The 17,069-nt window shown below is 40.3% G+C and overlaps 1 protein-coding gene across 5 annotated transcripts in view; it reads left to right on the forward strand.

Moving 5' to 3' along the window:
- Positions 1 to 17,069, forward strand: part of ccdc172 (coiled-coil domain containing 172) — a 124,499-nt gene that overhangs the window by 7,708 nt on the left and 99,722 nt on the right. For 4 of the 5 annotated variants that reach the window (XR_007264292.1, XM_048609028.1, XM_048609029.1 and 1 more), the window contains exon 2: positions 13,118 to 13,203. The exons of the other annotated variant lie outside the window; for it this stretch is intronic. Coding sequence is in view for 3 of the 4 variants with exons in the window: in XM_048609028.1 (XP_048464985.1) it covers positions 13,118 to 13,203 (86 nt within the window). In the remaining variant the exon portion in view is untranslated. The remainder of the gene's footprint in view (positions 1 to 13,117; positions 13,204 to 17,069) is intronic. 5 annotated transcript variants of the gene reach the window in all.

Raw genomic sequence — 17,069 nt, forward strand, 5'->3', positions numbered from 1 at the left:
GATGAAGGGTCTAGGCCCAAAACGTCAGCCTTTCTGCTCCTATGATGCTGCTTGGCCTGCTGTGTTCATCCAGCTCTGCACCTTCTTGTCTCGGATTCTCCAGCATCTGCAGTTCCTACCATCTCTGATTCAAGCTTACTCTCCTCCTTATTTACTCCCTCTTAAGCAGTCTTTTGTTCGCTTTGGTGATTTCTAAGCTGTTTCCAGTCCTCAGGTCTGCTTAGTTTTTTGACCCGTTTGTACGGATCCTTTCTTTGGATCTAATACTGTACCTAATTTCCTCTGTTATGAGAGGTCGGCCCACCTTTTTCTGTTTTTTATAAACCAAATTGGAATGAACAGTTGTTGCAGTCCATCCATGTGCTCTTTCAATGTCTGCTATTGTACATCCACTGTCATTCCTTTAAGTAATGTTCCCCAATTTACCATAGCCAGCTCACATCTCATACTACTGTAATTTCCTTAATTTACTTTGCTTAGCATTTGAGAACGATATCTACACAGACTTAATACTTCGGTTGTTAGCTCTCATAAGCTAAAAGATTGCCCAAAGATATGGATCATATCAGAGAACCAATTTGGAGTCAGTTTAAACTTCTCTATTCATTGATTATAAATCATGTCATTTGGATAAAGGCGTACAGAATCCCTAGATCACTTTGTGAGCAGATGCAGAGAAAATCACTCATTGTGCTTTTTCAGATTGGGAGCTAAATATAGAATTGTTGAGTTTGTGGTTGCATGGCCCCTCTCCCAAATGAAAACTTTACAGAGATTTCTACTAGATAAACCAAAAACTTAATGATGAATCAGCTACTAAAGCATGGTTGCTAGTACAGAATGATCTTCGAAGATTGGTGAACCTTATAGGTCTTAAGTGCAAACTCTATCGTTGATGCAATCTCGTGAACACCCAAACATAGCAAAGAATGTGGAAAGTATAACCTTCTGCATGAACTAATGAAATAACTAGTTTTAAGTCAATGCTGCAGTGACAAAAAAGACTATTGACAGAGGCAGTGCAGCAAGCAAAAGTTGATACAGCTACAAAGAACTTGTAGCAATGCAAGGAGTGCCTTCAAGCTGCAATACAGACTATCTGGCATCATGCCAGAGCTGGATACAGGAAGTGATTGACAAGCCAGAACCTGATGTACGGATGAGACAAAGAATGGTTATTCACATGTGACACTGTCTCATGGAAAACATAAAAGATAGCACTAACTGAGGTGTTTGAAAAAATTCAAATTTTCTTCTTCTGAACACTGATGACAAGATCATTGAATATAGGAGGTAGGACATCATGTTGAGGTTGTACAGGACGTTGGCAAGGCCTCTTCTGGAGTACTGTGTAAAGTTCTGGTCACCCTGCTCTAGGAAGGATAATATTAAATTGGAGTGAGTTTATAAAAGATTTACCACATGTTGCCGGTACTGGAAAGCTTGAGTTATAAGCAGAGGCTGAATAGGCTGGGACTTTTTTTTTTACTGGAGCATTGGAGGCCTTAGAGGTTTATAAAATCATGAGGGGCATAGATAAGATGAATTGCCAAGGTCTTTTCCCCAGGGTAGGGGAGTTCAAATCTAGGGGGCATTGATTTAAGGTGAGAGGAGAAAGGTTTTTAAATGGTCCCATGGGGCAACTCTTTCACACAGGGTGGTTCATATGTGGAATGAACTGCCAGAGGAAGTAGTGGATGCAGGTACAGTTACAACATTTAAAAGACGCTTGGACAGGTACATGAATAGGAAAGGTTTCGAGGGATATGGGCTACCCACAGGCAAGTGGGACCAATTTGGTTTGGGAAATTTGGTCGGCATGGACGAGTTGAACTTAGGAGTCTGTTTCCGTGCTGCATGAAAAATGACTGTATGACTGGATGATGGCTATTCATTATTGGCTAAGATTGATACAGGGGCAGGTACCATTATACTATTCTGTGAACTCTAAGAAAACGTGTACCCATGGCATGATACCACTTTCTGATTTATGCATTTTAATATAATTTGTTTTAAGTCTGAATTTTGAATTCTTGGATAGTAATATATAGGTTTTCTGTCTGTCTGAAGTTAATAATTTACTCAATAGTATTCTGTAGCTATGATGAATTATTTTAAAACAGTTTGTGAGGGCTACTCATAGCCTGATGGGTTTTTGTTTACTGTGGGATCTTACAACTTGGCAAGGCAACCAAGATTTCCGTTCAAAATGTCTGGATTGGAGGCTTTTTAAGCATAAGGAAAATAATCATAGCAGTAGAGAGATATTCTTGTTTCAGTTTTACTTTGAGTGAGGCAGTCTGTCATCTTTTCATGGAGATGCATGTATGGAGCAATGTTCAAGACATGAGGAAAATACATTAAGACTAGAATATCTTAGAGTAAAGAGTTAGTGATAGTCCAAGTTTGGAAGTATTAGTTTAAAACTGAACGGATTTTAAGCTGAGTTTGTTTAAAGTCGGATGATATGATACAAATGCAGTCAATCCATTTAGGTGTTGTGACAGACTATTCAAGAAGCACTGGCAGTACTGAATGTGAAAGAAGGATGGAATATTTCACTTCTGAATTATTGGAGCTAAAATCTCAGCTTCCTGCTGTGGAGAAACAAACAAGGAATATTCAAGAGGAAAAAGCTGAACAACCAGCTCAGGACAAGTTCAAACTTGGGAATACAACCTCTGAGATGAAGTCTTTAGGGGATACCTCTGCTCAGATCACTAGGATTCATTGAAAGCTTGAAGAGCAAGAACGGAAGCAGGTTGAACTGTAAGCTCTGTAATGTGAATCTACTGAAAAGATTGCCATTTAACAAGAAGATCCACACATAAAACAGATCAGCCTCTTCAGGAGCAGGTTCAGAAACATCAGCTTGAGCTCAGACAATGCAGCCGAAAAATGACAGACCTGCAAAAACATATGGTGATGCACAGTGCACACAAGGAATTGCAAGTCACACATGAGACAGTCCATTTAGAAATAAATGCCAGCAGAATTCTGAAGTGAAATAACTCATAGGACATAAAGGAAACCAAACCAACCACTGAAGAATCATGTGAAAGAGATCCAGGGTTCAAAGAAAGCAAAAACAAAAAAAAAACTTTAAAGGTTGGTAGAGAAAATATACAGAACCTACAAAAGACTAAAACTTTGATAGAATTAGAACAATCAAGGGTTTAAAACCAGAAGCTTCAAAATGAACTGGAAGCTGTAAAGGATCAGAATAGCAAATGCCAGCTTGATTTTGAATTACTTAGAGTCATAGGGTCATACAGCACATAAACAGACTCTTCAGTCCAACTTGTCAGCATTTGGCCCATATCCCTCTTAAACCTTTGTAATTGTACCAGCCTCCATCACCTCTTCTGGCAGCTCATTCCTTACACGCACCACCCTCTGTGAAAAAGTTACCCCTCAGGTCCTATTCAAATCTTTCTCCTCTCACCTTAAACCAGTACCCTCTAGTTTTGGACTTCCCCACCTTAGCAAAAAAAACCTTGGCTCTTCACCCTAACGATTTATAAATTTCTGTATAAGGTCACTCCTCAGTCTCTGCCACTACAGAGAAAAATGTCCCAGTTAGTCAGCCTCTCCCTGTAACTCAAACCCTCCACTCCCGGCAACATCGTCGTAAATCTTTTCTGCACCCTTTTCAAGTTTAATGACATCCTTCCTGTAGAAGCATGTCTAGAACTGTATGCCTCACCAATGTCCTGTACAGCTACAACATGACATCCCAACTTTTGAAACAAGGCTGAAGAATTTCCATCCATCTTTAGCCAGAGGTGCCAAATTGATTATTCATCTAGCCCTCCTCCTCAGGACAGCAGCATCAGGAATGCTAGTCTTCAATCAAGGATGCCATGGCTATGGGCTCTCACAACGTTCCAGCTATAGTACTGAAGACTTGAGCTCCAGAATTAATAACCCTCCTAGCTAGGTTTTTCTAGTATGTTAACAGCACTGGCATCTACCGGACAATGCAAAAGATTACTCAGACATGTCCTTTGAGCTAAAATTGACACACATTCAAACTAGCCAATTACTGTCCTGTCAGTCTACTCAATCATCAGCAAAGTGATGCAAGAGGTCATCAACAGTGCTTTACAGCAGCACTTGCAACAATTGACCTGCTGACTGATATGTAGTTTGAGTTCTGCCAGGGCAACTCAGCCCTTGATCTTATTACAGCTGGTGTTTTAACCCCAGTCAGGTCTCCTGTGAACTGTCCTAAAAACTTTCCGTCCCTCAGTTTGCTAAGCTAAAGTCAATCTTTGATTAATCTTGACTGAAAACCAGCTAATAGCTTTTAACTTTTACCCACCTGAGATAAATCGCCACATATAAGCAATTTTACGTGAACATCTTAGCGGTCCAATCCTTTCTGAGGAATGCTGGATAAGGTCACTGTTCTGGAAGGATTTACTACCTTCCTTTTAAAGAAAGCCCTTCACAAAAGTAGCAAGCCACCATATGCAAATATTTTGAAATCCACACTCCAAAACTGACATTTATACAACTTTCGTCATATCCATAAGGACTGCATTGTGAGTAGTGCTACCAATACTGGTATTTGTGATGGTCAGTTAGATTTTCCCCTCCAGTTGATTCCCTCGCTACCTGCCGGAGCCACAATTTAACAGCTGTGTCCTTTATAACTTAGCCAGCTTAGTTAGTAGTGGTGCTGCTGAGCCACTCTTGGTAATGGACATTGAAGTACCCCATCATGAATATATTATTTGTCCTTACCACCGTCATTGTATTTTTCAGTTGCAGTATAAATGATTACTGATTCTTCAGTGGAGAGAATTGGTAAGTGGTGATCAGCAGAAGATTCCATTGTCCATGTTTGTCCTGATGCCATGAGGCACCATAGGTTCCAAAGTCAATAAGAGGCCTCCTAAGGAAATCCTCTTCCAATTGTATACGGCTGTGCAGCCTCCTCCTGTCCTGCTGATGTGACTGGGTGTAACCAGTGATAGTGATGGTGGTGTCCTGGATGCTGTCTGTCTGTTTATTTATGAGGGTGTTCCTAGACTAGAGTGTGATAGCCCATAAATGTTAGTGAATCCAGCCCTTCTTACTATGTCATTTCCGGTGGCTGGCTCTAAGATGGACTACCCGACAATTTTCATTTTTATTTAGATCTTATAGTGGTTTTATAGTACTGTGACTTGCTCAGCCATTTTGGAGGGGAATTAGGAGTGAACCACATTGCTGTGTATGTGGTGAGAGGAGTACAGACCAGACAAGATAAAGACAGCAGGTGTGTTTCCCTAAAAGGCATCTGCAAACCAAATTTGTTTTTAATTGAACATAGTTTCTCTACTAACTTTTGTGAACTTGTTAATTGAATTCAGATTCCACTAGCACCTGTGGGCATCTGGATTACTAACCTATTGACATTGTCACTTTGCCACCACTACTTGCTTATACAATAAAAGCTGATTATTTTAAGTATTGGGTGTTATCAACTAATATATTGTCACCAGAATCAAAATTAATTTCTGTTACTCTGTACCTCCAGAGTCCAGAAATTAATGTCAGTTTTAGTGGAATAATAACACGCTCTGACAATTTCACTATTCCTGCCACAGTAAAATTCATTTAGTGGATAAATCCTAGTTCTTCTTAGTTCCATATGGCACAAAAGAATTTAAACAGAAGCCTGATATTTGTACTGGTGCTTGAATAATGACAGACCAGTAAAATGTGAAGAGCCAAAAGAGAGGAGTTGACCAACAATGGGAGCAATTAGGGTAGGAACTTCATAGTTATTGAATTACATTTTGATGGTAGTTCAATTCGAACATAAATATGAAATAGGAGGAATTGGTAATTCAACTTTGAGCCTGCTCTGCCATTCACCAACATCCTGACTAATCAGATGGTAGCCTCTACTTCACTTTGTTGCTTGCCCCATTGTCCTTAACTATCTTGTCTATTACAATCTGTCTAGCTCAACCTCGAATAATTTGGGGTGGCACAGTGGCTCACTGGTTAGCACTGCTACCTCCCAGCACAAGGTTTGATTCCACCCTCGGGCGACTGTCTGTGTGGAGTTTGCACATTCTCCCTGTGTCTGCATGGGTTTCCTCCCACAGTCCAAAGAAGTGCAGGTTAGATAGACTGCCCATGCTAAATTGCCCGTAATGTCCAGTGGTGTGTAAGCTAGGTAGATTATCCATGGGGAATGCAGGGTTATGGGAAAGGGGTAGGGGATAGGTCTGGGTGGGATGGGCCGATTGGCCTGTTTCCACACTTTAGGGATTCTATGTGTTTAATCATTCTGCATCCACTTCTCACTGTGGGAAATCCAAATGCTAACAATCTCTTCATCGCTAACTTAAATAGGAGATGCTTTATTTTTAATCTATATCTCACCCCCACTTCTCCCACTCCAGTTCTAGATTCTGTTAAGCTCAGTTGGTTATTTACACTTATGTTGGTTTTGGCAATATATTTTAATTAAGTTGTGTGATTATTTCTTCTCAGTTGTTGCTTTTCTGTTGAGGTACTTGGGGTACTGTATATTTATTATGATCATGGTAATGCCGGATAGGCCAGATTCCAGAGTGAAATGTGACTTGATGGATCATAAGTTTTTTTTTTTATATTTGGTACGTCAGTCGCTGAATGCATTCACATGTGGCTCCCAATGTACAGTTAGCAAAAGAACATAAATTTATGACGCAAAAGAAAATCCAAAAACTATGCTGTACGTGAAAGGCGATTTGGAAAGATTTTGTCATAAGCAACAAAAAGATTCAATTCCTTTTCCAGCAATATCCTTTACAGACATTCAAACCCGATGGAGTATCTCTCCCACCTTAGATCTCTAATTTCTTACATAGCTGATGAGGTTGCATGTGTTTCCTTTTGGCAACTTTCTACACATTCACTGTTTGAGATAATGTCCATCTGTCCCCCAGGTATGCAGTAACAGACCAACTCACTCAATTTTCTCTCTGAACTGTGAAAGGAAAAATGCCTTCTCTAGTTACTTAGTCTGCATTTAGACTGTTAAGCACCACATCTGATGGTATAGATCATTTCTTCTGAACTGAACCTGCTTCTCGCTCTATTTTCCTGGATTGCTAAAGCTAACTCAGTAAATACTTAAGAAATGACATCACCAGGTCATTTAACGTGAATGGCATGACTTTTTGTAAATGATGATTTGATACATTGCTACCAAAAAATAAGTTTTGACCCTTAAAGTCACCTGCATGGAACTGGATATGATGCAGAGTCCACCTCCAGTGAGGTTGTAGAGTCCCTAGTGCACCCCACCGAGCTCCCCCTCATCCCCATTTAGGAACTATGGGGCTTTATAGAGGCTACTCATGGTTACTGGGACAGAGTTCGGCTCTCGACCACTGGAAGAATTTTGGGCTAGTCTTCTGGTCCACCTGGGCTGCTCGGCATATACCCAAGCTGGTCTGGAACAACTGGTGGCGGAAATCCAGGATCGAGGAGTTGGAGAAGGAGGTGCTTGACCTGGAGTCAAGTCTTGGTCAGCCTGATGTGGACCTGACCCTGTGGGGGATTGTATGAAGAGAAGAAGGCTGCACTCCAAGACCAGCAGCTCATTGGGTCCTGGGCAGCATTCGTGAGATCGCAGATCCAGCTCCTCCTCCTTCTACTCACTGGAAAAAAAGGCGTGGCACCCATCAGCAGCGCCTTGTGCTGCTGGCCGACAATGGGTCCCTTGTCTAGGATCCGGAGGGCATCAGGGCCCAGATTAAGATCTACTACATAGCTCTGTTCTCTCTGGATCTGCATGCAGGTCCTGGGGGTCTGCTCCTTCACCTCCCCTCCACCTCCATCTAAGTCCCAAAACACACATTTCTATATCCAACAGGGATTCACCTGTACATCCTCCAACCTGGTCTACTGTATCTGTTGCTCCTGATGTGGCCTCCTTTACATCGGTGAGACCAAGTGCAGATTCGAGAAACGATTTGTGGAGCATCTGCGCTCTGTACGCTATAATCAACAGCCCCTTTCGGTCACTAACCATTTTGATGCCCCCTCCCACTCCCACTCCCTTGATGACACGTCCATCCTGGGCCGCCTCCAGTGCCACAATGACGTCAAACACAAACTGGAGAAGCAACACCTCGTATTTCAACTCAGCAGCCTACAGCTCAATGGCCTGAACGTAGAATTCACCAGTTTTAAAATCTCCCCACCCCCAGCCTCATCTCATGTCCAACCCTCCCTCTCAACCTCGCCTCCTTGACCTGACACAACCTGTCCATCTTCTTCCCCACCTCTCCGCCCCACTCTTTCCACTGACCAATCCCTGCATCCACCTATCACCGTCCCACCCATCCTTCCTTTCACCTCCTTGACCTGACACAACCTGTCCATCCCACCTACCTTCGTCTATTTATTTCCCAGCTCCCTTCCCCCTCCTCAGTTCTATGAAGCGTCCCGAATCGAAACGTCAACTTTTCTGTTCCACTGTTGCTGCCTGACATGCGGCGTTCATCCAGCTCCACATTGTGTTGATTCTGACTCCAGCATCTGCAGTTCTTGCTATCTCCTAGGGACACTATCAATGTGTCAAAAAAGCCCTTTAAGAGTAAGAGGTATTCAGTACTCAATAAATGACAGAAGCAGGAGCTGGAAGAGGGAAATCGAGAGCAGTGCGATGACTCTGATGCAAGTGATTAACAAAGAGTTTTGTAGTATTTTGCAGCAATGCAGTGTTACAGCATTTTTTCAAATCTCCAAAATATTCGGGCATCAAAAGTCTAAGCTCGTATGCTGTCTCCTAGTTTGTGAGATGATGGAAAAATTTTTCTAAAAATTTGAAATTATGGGTATGGGATATTCCCATCTAAGAAGTGACAGGGTGGTTAGTGGTAAGGGCAAATAATGGATCTGGTTTGCACTGATGCAAATACCCCCCCACCCTGTTCACCATGTGAGCAATCAGTTTCTGGGCTGAGAGTCCATGGGTGAACTTCCTGATCCACCACTAATTAAGACTCTTAAGTGGTCAATTGATGGCCGTGCAAGGACCTCAACCCACTATCAGATTACTTGCCTTCCCATAGGTGATAAAAATGACTGCTTTCCCAGTAGAGACTAAGGTGGCTTGCTTGCTAGGATTGGGGAAGAATTGCTCAATTTGCCCCATTCTGGGATAGTTGAGTCACAGGGATGGCTGCTGAAAACCACCCATCTGCCTCTGAGCCTCCTCTCCCTGTGATCCTATCTTATAATGCTTCCCCACCCCACCCCCCCCCCCCCCAACAACCATCACTAACACCAATCTTCTCTTGGGTACCCTCTTCTTGATTGCACACAGGACCTTCAATATACTATCGAGCTTCCAGTGGTTGCAGCCTTCTGATTAACAGGCAGTTTAGGTGAATCACAATTTCAGTGATGAGGCTTTTGATAGGATGGGCAGAGTGGCCATTTACTGCCTGTCATCTGCATAAACCAACATTATCCTAGCTACTATCAGTTTTGAGGAAGGGTCACCAGACCCAAAATGTTAACTCTGATTTTTCTTCACAGATGCTGCTGGACCTACTGAGCTTTTCCAGCAACTTCTGTTTTTGTTCCTGATTTACACCATCCACAGTTCTTTCACTTTTTTAAGGCTGCTGACAACATGGTTTGATTTTTTTTTAAACAGAATCCCTACAGTGTGGAAACAGGTCATTCAGCCCATTAAGTCAACACTGACCCTCTGAAGACCATCCCATTGCAGACTCCCCCTCCCCTGACAGTCCACATTTCTTATGGCTAACCCACCTAGCTTGCACATCACTGGAGTCTGTGGGAAACTTAGCACAGCTAATCCACCTAACCTGCACGTCTTTGTACTGTGGGAGGAAACTGGAGCAACAGGAGGAAATTCACACAGACATGGGGAGAATGTGCAAACTCCACACAGACAGTCACCCAAGGTGAGAATTGAACCCAAGCCCCTAGTGCTGTAAGGTAACAATGAGCCACCATACTGCCCCCTATACTTCAGTACTTGATTGAGCAGACTGTCATGCTGACGGGGATGTCGCTGCTGAAAACCCTTTGTTTAAAACTGTTGATTTACTTATGGTTGCGTTATGTTTCTGATCACCAGTTTTGGACTTGCATCAAATTTCGGTGACAGCCCTACATTTAACTTAAGAGGTGCAGGGAGCTTCGCAAGAGTAGGTACCCAGAATTTCAGGTGCAGCTTTTTGTGCACACCAAATAGTTTTGAAATCAGCTACCTTTTAAACCATGCTTTGGATTCCAAAGATGTAAGAGTGATTTATTGAAATAGAGGATCGTCTAGGAGCAAAGATTTTAATTTTTCGTTTCAGCTATATTGGAAATTGGTACTGAGAAAGTGCAGTGCTGTTCAAGTGCCACACCTGTATTTTGGGAACATTCTCTAATTTGAATGATGCTTGAATTCTTGGTGAATCTAGTGTTAGTGTGCAGGCAGCTAGTGTCTTAAACGTGTATTGGACCTATGCCTCATTCCTCTGTGTGCATTTCTTAATCTGTCCTGCTTTAAATCCTTTTTCACAGAGTGCATATTTATTATGACTGTACCAAACTTCCATTTACTTCTCAAGCCCGAGCATACTTGTCACAATTAACTTGGTTAATCACCTCCAGGATAGAATCTTCGACAGGCATGAGATGCTTGGTCTGTTCAAATGCTTCATCATGAGTATCTAAGTATGTATTGAATAAGTAACTGTTTCACACTGTATTTTAGTATTTAACACAATTTAAGGCCTTGTGCAATGTCAAGTGCCTTTTCAACAGAAATTTATCAGAATGTTTGATGGTTAATGGAATACATTGTAATCATCAACCAAATCTGTGGTTAAAAGTCATCATTCTTTAATCTTTCTTACTATGCAGATTTAGGTCTTCTTTTGATCCTGATGTGCAAAATCTCAATCGTATTCATCAGTAGGTGAGACAGCATTTGGAGTATAAGCCCAGTTTTGGCCTCCTTACCAATGGTTGCATATATTTGCCTTTAACGAGGGTATATAGGTTCACTGAACTGATTCCTGGGCTGAGACAATTAAACAGACATGGCCTATATTGGCTCCATCTCTGTTTGCCATATATTTCTTGGCCGTTATGCAATGCGCACTCCAAGATATTAATACATGAGGATAAATTCAATTCAGAACAGATAATAACCTCTTCAACTTGCAAAGGCTGAAGACTTATACCAAGGTTAATAAACAACTACTGAGTGAAATCTTGTTCACAAATATCTGCACTCTTACAGCTATCTAGACTGTAAACCAATCATAGGATTTTGTAGTATAAAAATGAAACAATCTGTGGAAAAGGTGGGGCGATGGATTTTCGTTATAGGATCAGCAGTTATTCTATTGCGGGGCATGCTCGAAGGGCCAAGTGCCCTTTTCCTGATCTTTCTAGTATTTATCTTTTGATTTTCATCAATGAATAAAGGACAGACAAGCCTTAAGATGTTTTTTCATATTTCTTACCATGGCATTTTATTTCAGGTCTTGTATCTTCTTCCAAACATTATTCTAGCACCTGATGGTATGAGTCATTGATTCCATATTTGTTGCACCCTGTAGGCAATGAAAACGTCTTCTCTGTTCCAGAGTTTATTCTCAAGGCTTCCCATGGCTTATCGTGATTTGTAGATTTTGAATACTAATTCTTGTTTCATAACATGAGCTCAACCTTCATTTCTCAGACATTGCATATGCTGCATCTGGATTGATCACGGTACACTATTTATATCATTCAAATAGCTGTAGCTGTATATCTCTCGCGTTGCTTTCTATTCAGTGCAGTCTAATTGTTCCTTCTGTTGTTCTATACCTTAATGTGCTGACGATTTAAGTGCAAATAGCAAATGTCTGTTCCGATATATACGAAAATATTTGATAACAATATTGACTTGCATTTAACTCACTACCTTTGTGCTAAAGTTAATTTCAGCCTTAAATGAGTTTTCAAACTGCTGTGGTTTGTGGGAAGATATTAAAGTATTTTTTGGTTTAATACTTCAGTGTTTGCTTTGAAACAGCAGAAAATAACAAAAATTAACACATGAAAATGAGTCAACATAATTTCATCATAGCCAACAGAGATATTTTTGTACAAACAATTTGAACTGGAAATTAAAAAATGATTTGAAGCTGTAAAGATTGTTGTTGAGTTTCTGTGTTTAACATCATTATCATTTTAAACACCTTTATGTGCTTATTTGAGTAAAACATTAAACACAGCAATTCAAAAGAATGAAATATTAATTTTTGACGATGGGATTGGAGAATATTGAGAGAAAAATAATTTAAGTTCACTTGCACAATACTTGCCTTCTGAGATGATATAAAGCAGCAAGACATGCTGATTATACAATATAAAATAATAATTCATTTTTTTAGTTTTGATTCATAGTTCTAACTATATATTATAAATGGGAACAGTCCCTGTGGAGTAACTCAAGGACTGTAATCTCTTACCAGAGTCCGGAAGATGCACATAAATCATCGGAGCTGCAGAGATGATTTGCAATTGGGAAATTCTTCCATTCGTTATATTCAGTCTAACCTTGTTGAGCTGAAACTACAAAATTAGAAAACTAAAGCAGAAAATGCTGGAGCAACAGAGTTAATGTTTTGAGCCAGAAATGATGATAAAAATCCAAATATTTTGCAGTAAGAGGAGAACTTCTTTGTTCAACACAAGACAGATAAATAAAACCAACTTTTATATAATACTGCTCTGTGTTGTAGGCGCCACCAAGAACAAGTACATCCTTGGGCTGAAGATTTGGATGTTGCAGTGAGAGAAGGAGGAACTGTTGACCTGGTATTCTTCTTCAGAGCCACATCAGACTTGAAACATTAAATCTATTTTACCCTTGTTAACGCTACCAACCCTGCTGCGTTTCTCCAGCATTTTATATTTTTATTTCAGATTTCCAGCATCTGCAGTGTTTTGCTTTTATTTATCCTAGAAAAAATGTTTTCTCAAATTCTATTTAAATTTTCAAGTTTTCAATTTACTAATCTTATGTAGCATGTAATGAAGCAGACAGTGGAACCATTTTTCTTAAGTTTAGATCTTGTGTTTATTATTTTCATTTCAGTAAAATCAGAAATAATCCGATGCAATGAAAGTCTCCGAGAAATATCAGAAAATTTACATCAAAACAAAATTACTTTGGAATCAAAAGTGAGTAGATTGTTACCATTTAAAATCATTTTGGCAAGTACTAATTAAAGGAAGCAAACTTCTTGAATCACTTGCTGTATGTCCATATTTGTTCTTGCGAACATGGTTATGAACAACTAAGCTGGTCAGAAAATCATTGGACATTATATGTTGAAATTTGTTCTCATTTAGTAAGAATGTTTTCAATTTTGAAGAGTTTGCATTTCGTGCATCTACATGCATATTTGCCAGATGTGAATCCAGAGCTAGAAGACTACACAGCTACAAGTTTTCTTAACTTTTAGCTGCTGTTGTGACTATATTCCATTATTTAAGAGATATTTAACCAAAGCAGTAACCTATGAACTGATAATTGAAACTTCAGTCTACTTCGATGTGTTGGTGAGGCAAATACTCGCTTAATGGTTGGTATGATGTGAAATGCTGTCATTATTTAACCTGAGATATCAATTGTGGAATCTGTAATTGTGTGGCAGCTGGTTTTAAGTCTGTTTGTCAGTGACAGCAGTGGAAAGCCAGTCCCAAGGTCCTGCAAGTTCCAATAAATTGTATTATGGAATGACACAAGGAAGCTCTTGAATGTAACAAGCTATCTTACATGTAACAAACATTACGTTAGCGTCCATTCAGAAGACCTGCCGAAAAGCCAACAAGAAAGTGAATGATGGAGAAAGGATAGATGTTGATCAGGATAGCAGGAAAATTCAATAATCTTTATTTAAGTCTTCAGTCACCAATTTTTCAAATAGTGTGATTAGATCTTTGAGTTTATTTAAAGGACGTTGGTGGAACTATTCACCTAAGGTGTATCACCTCTTTTATTGCAGTGCTTCCCCAATGTATATATAATGCTTTTAATAAAATGCCCAGGAGGCCTTTGAAAGTGAGCTTCAGAAGCAAATGTTCGGCTGGATGACCAAAAGCTTACTGTTAAACAGTTAGATTTTCCAGTATGTCTTAAATGAGGAAAGAGACATAAGGAGTGGTTTAAAGAGGGAATTCCAAGAGTTCAGAGTCTTTTCAGCTGAACGTGCAGCCGCCAGGGATGGAGTGATTAAAATTGGGGATGTCAAGTTCAGAACTGAAGCATAGATACCCCAAAGAATAATTTAAAACCATCAGTTTGATACTATAACTTCCAGTATGTAACTTTTCATTGGCTTTAATAAAAAAAAAAACCCAGAAATAAATTAACATTAATTCTTTTTTGGTGTTAATTTTGGCTGTTCCACTGAAATCACAATAGAAATTGGGAAAACATCAGAGAAATTCATTCACCCTATATTGCCCTGTTAAGGAACTGCTGGAAGAATTGGCCAATATTCATTGTCACACAGCCTGTATGGTCTGCTTTTTCTGGAGGCGTATGTAATGAAATTCAGGGCAACACAGTACTTCAGTTCCATTATGCCCTGTGTCTCATTACATCTACTTCTAGAGGCAGGCAGTTGGCAGCCATTGGTAGGCAGTTGACAGCAATTGGAAGCTGTCAGACATGCCTATGCCAAGCGCATCAGTAGCTCTGTAATTGGACAGTTGGTTTCAATATCAGCAATCATTTTAGCTGAAACGGGTCTTTTAGCTGTAATTCCAGTACTGTTTCCAAGAACTGCAGAGCAGATCTGGTAGCATCTGTGGAGAGGGAAACAATGTTAGTGATACACATCACAAGTCGAAAGAGGAAAACCTTTTTAGTACTGCAAGTGCTTAGGACCTGGAATACATTGCCTAGAGTGTTGTCAGAGCAGTTTCCTTTTTTTTTTTTTAAAAATATTTGTTTGTGGGATGTGGGCATCGCTGGCTGTCCAGTGTTTATTTCCTGTCCCTAGTTGCCCTTGAGAAGGTGGTGGTGAGTTACCTTCTTGAACTGCTGCAGTCCTCCTGCTGTGGGTTGACCCACAATGCCATTAGGAAGGGAATTCCAGGATTTTGACCCAGCACGGTGAAGGAACGGCAACATATTTCCAAGTCAGGGTGGTGAGTGGCTTGGAGGGGAACTTAAAGGTGGTGGTGTTCCCATATATCCGCTGCTCTTGTCCTTCTAGATGAAAGTGGTTGTGGGTTTGGAAGGTGCTGTCTGAGGATCTTTGGTGAATTTCTGCAGTGCATCTTTGTAGATAGTACACACTGCTGCTACTGACCGTCAGTGGTGGAAGACGCGGATACTTGTGGATGTGGTGCCAATCAAGCGGGCTGCTTTGTCCTGGACAGTACCAAGCTTCTTGAATGTTGTTGGGGCTGCACTCATCTAGGCAATTGAATACTTCAAAATACGAATGATTGTTTGAAAGGGAAGAATGTGCAGGGTTGCAAGGAGAATGGCAGTATATGATCTGCTTATTTGGAGATTTGGCATACTCGTGTTGGGTTGAATCTGAATCCTGTAACAATTCTGTGATTCTCAGTTACTTTATCGGAACCAATTTCTTGTTAATTCATGTTTTCTTTTGGTTTTAATTAAAGATGATTGACCTGAAATGTTAACTGTCATTCTCTTTTTTGCCTTCTGCTGACTGAATTACAGGTGGTGTGTTTCATCTTCAAAGAGGTGAAGCGATAAATTTTCTGCCATATTGTTGAAAGTGCATCATAAATAGATATTATATTACCTTTAGATTTTGGAAATAAAAACACTAAAACACATTAGTTACTGTAAAATAAAAAAAGTGAAATTATTTGAATAATTTTAATTCTGTGGAAATAATTGATTGCTCATTAAACTGAGATGCTACAAACCTATGAAGAAAATATTGCTAATATATTTACTTGTTGTTTTCACTTTGTGATCCAAATATAAAATGAAAACCTTAAAACAAAAATGCCTGAGGTTATGTGAAAGCATCCAGCAAACATTAATTTAGCTGTTCTGTGAAGGCAGGTAGCATGTAATTAGAATGTGAATGATAACATTTGCCTTTCATGCCTGAGTCAATCCTTTAGAGAAGAAAGACGTACTCATGCTGGCATGAAAATTTACTGCAGCTTAAACAGTCTCACCTTATGCACTGTGACCAAAATGGTGTCAACTATGGAAAGTCAATGAGGGAAAATTGTGTGGTACTGAAGTGGGTGGATGTCTCTCCCAGTCTGATGTAGAGGCTGTGGTGTGGTTTGCATGAGAGCCTGTGAAGTTTCTTATCTCTTTGTTGCACAAATTCGATATTGAGCAAATGAAGTATCATCTATGGTTCGCTGTCTAGAGGACCTTGAGCCAAGGAAGGGGTTATTACAGAGCAAGCTGCAGCAGAAGAAATTTAAGTATGATCTTGGAATAGGTCAGTCTTATAGATACCTCCAGTGAGGAAGGGAGAAAGGAACGAGAGAAAGGCTGTTGCCCAGGGATTGAAGCAATTGCCAGTAACATGAGCTAATGACCAAAAGACCAGAGAGGGCAGCATAAAAAATCTGCCAAAGAAAGGACGTTAAAGTGAAATAAGGGTGAACAGGCAGCACTCTAATATCCTTTAAATGGCTGAGCACCTATGTCATAGAAAACTCTGTTTCTCCAGATGTTTTTAATTGTTGGAGGTCAGTCATGTCAGCAACAGGACATCTCTGCAGGACATCCTCAAGATAGTGTCCTAGACTCAGTCATCTTCAGCTGCTTCATCAATGACCTTTCCTCCATCATAAGGTCAGAAGCAGGGATGTTCACTGATGACTGCGCAAAGTTCAGCGTCATTTGTTACTCCTCAGATACTGAAGCAGTTCACATCCAAATGCAACAAGATCTGGACAATATCCAGGTTGGGGCTGACAAGTGGCAAGTAACATTCACATCACACAAATGCCAGGCAATTACTATTTCCAATAAGAGGCAATCTAACCACTGTCACTTGACATTCAATGGTACCAGCACTTAATCC

The sequence above is a fragment of the Rhincodon typus genome, chromosome 20 (genome assembly GCF_021869965.1).
Source record: "Rhincodon typus isolate 14 chromosome 20, sRhiTyp1.1, whole genome shotgun sequence".
In the NCBI taxonomy this organism is placed as follows: domain Eukaryota; kingdom Metazoa; phylum Chordata; class Chondrichthyes; order Orectolobiformes; family Rhincodontidae; genus Rhincodon; species Rhincodon typus.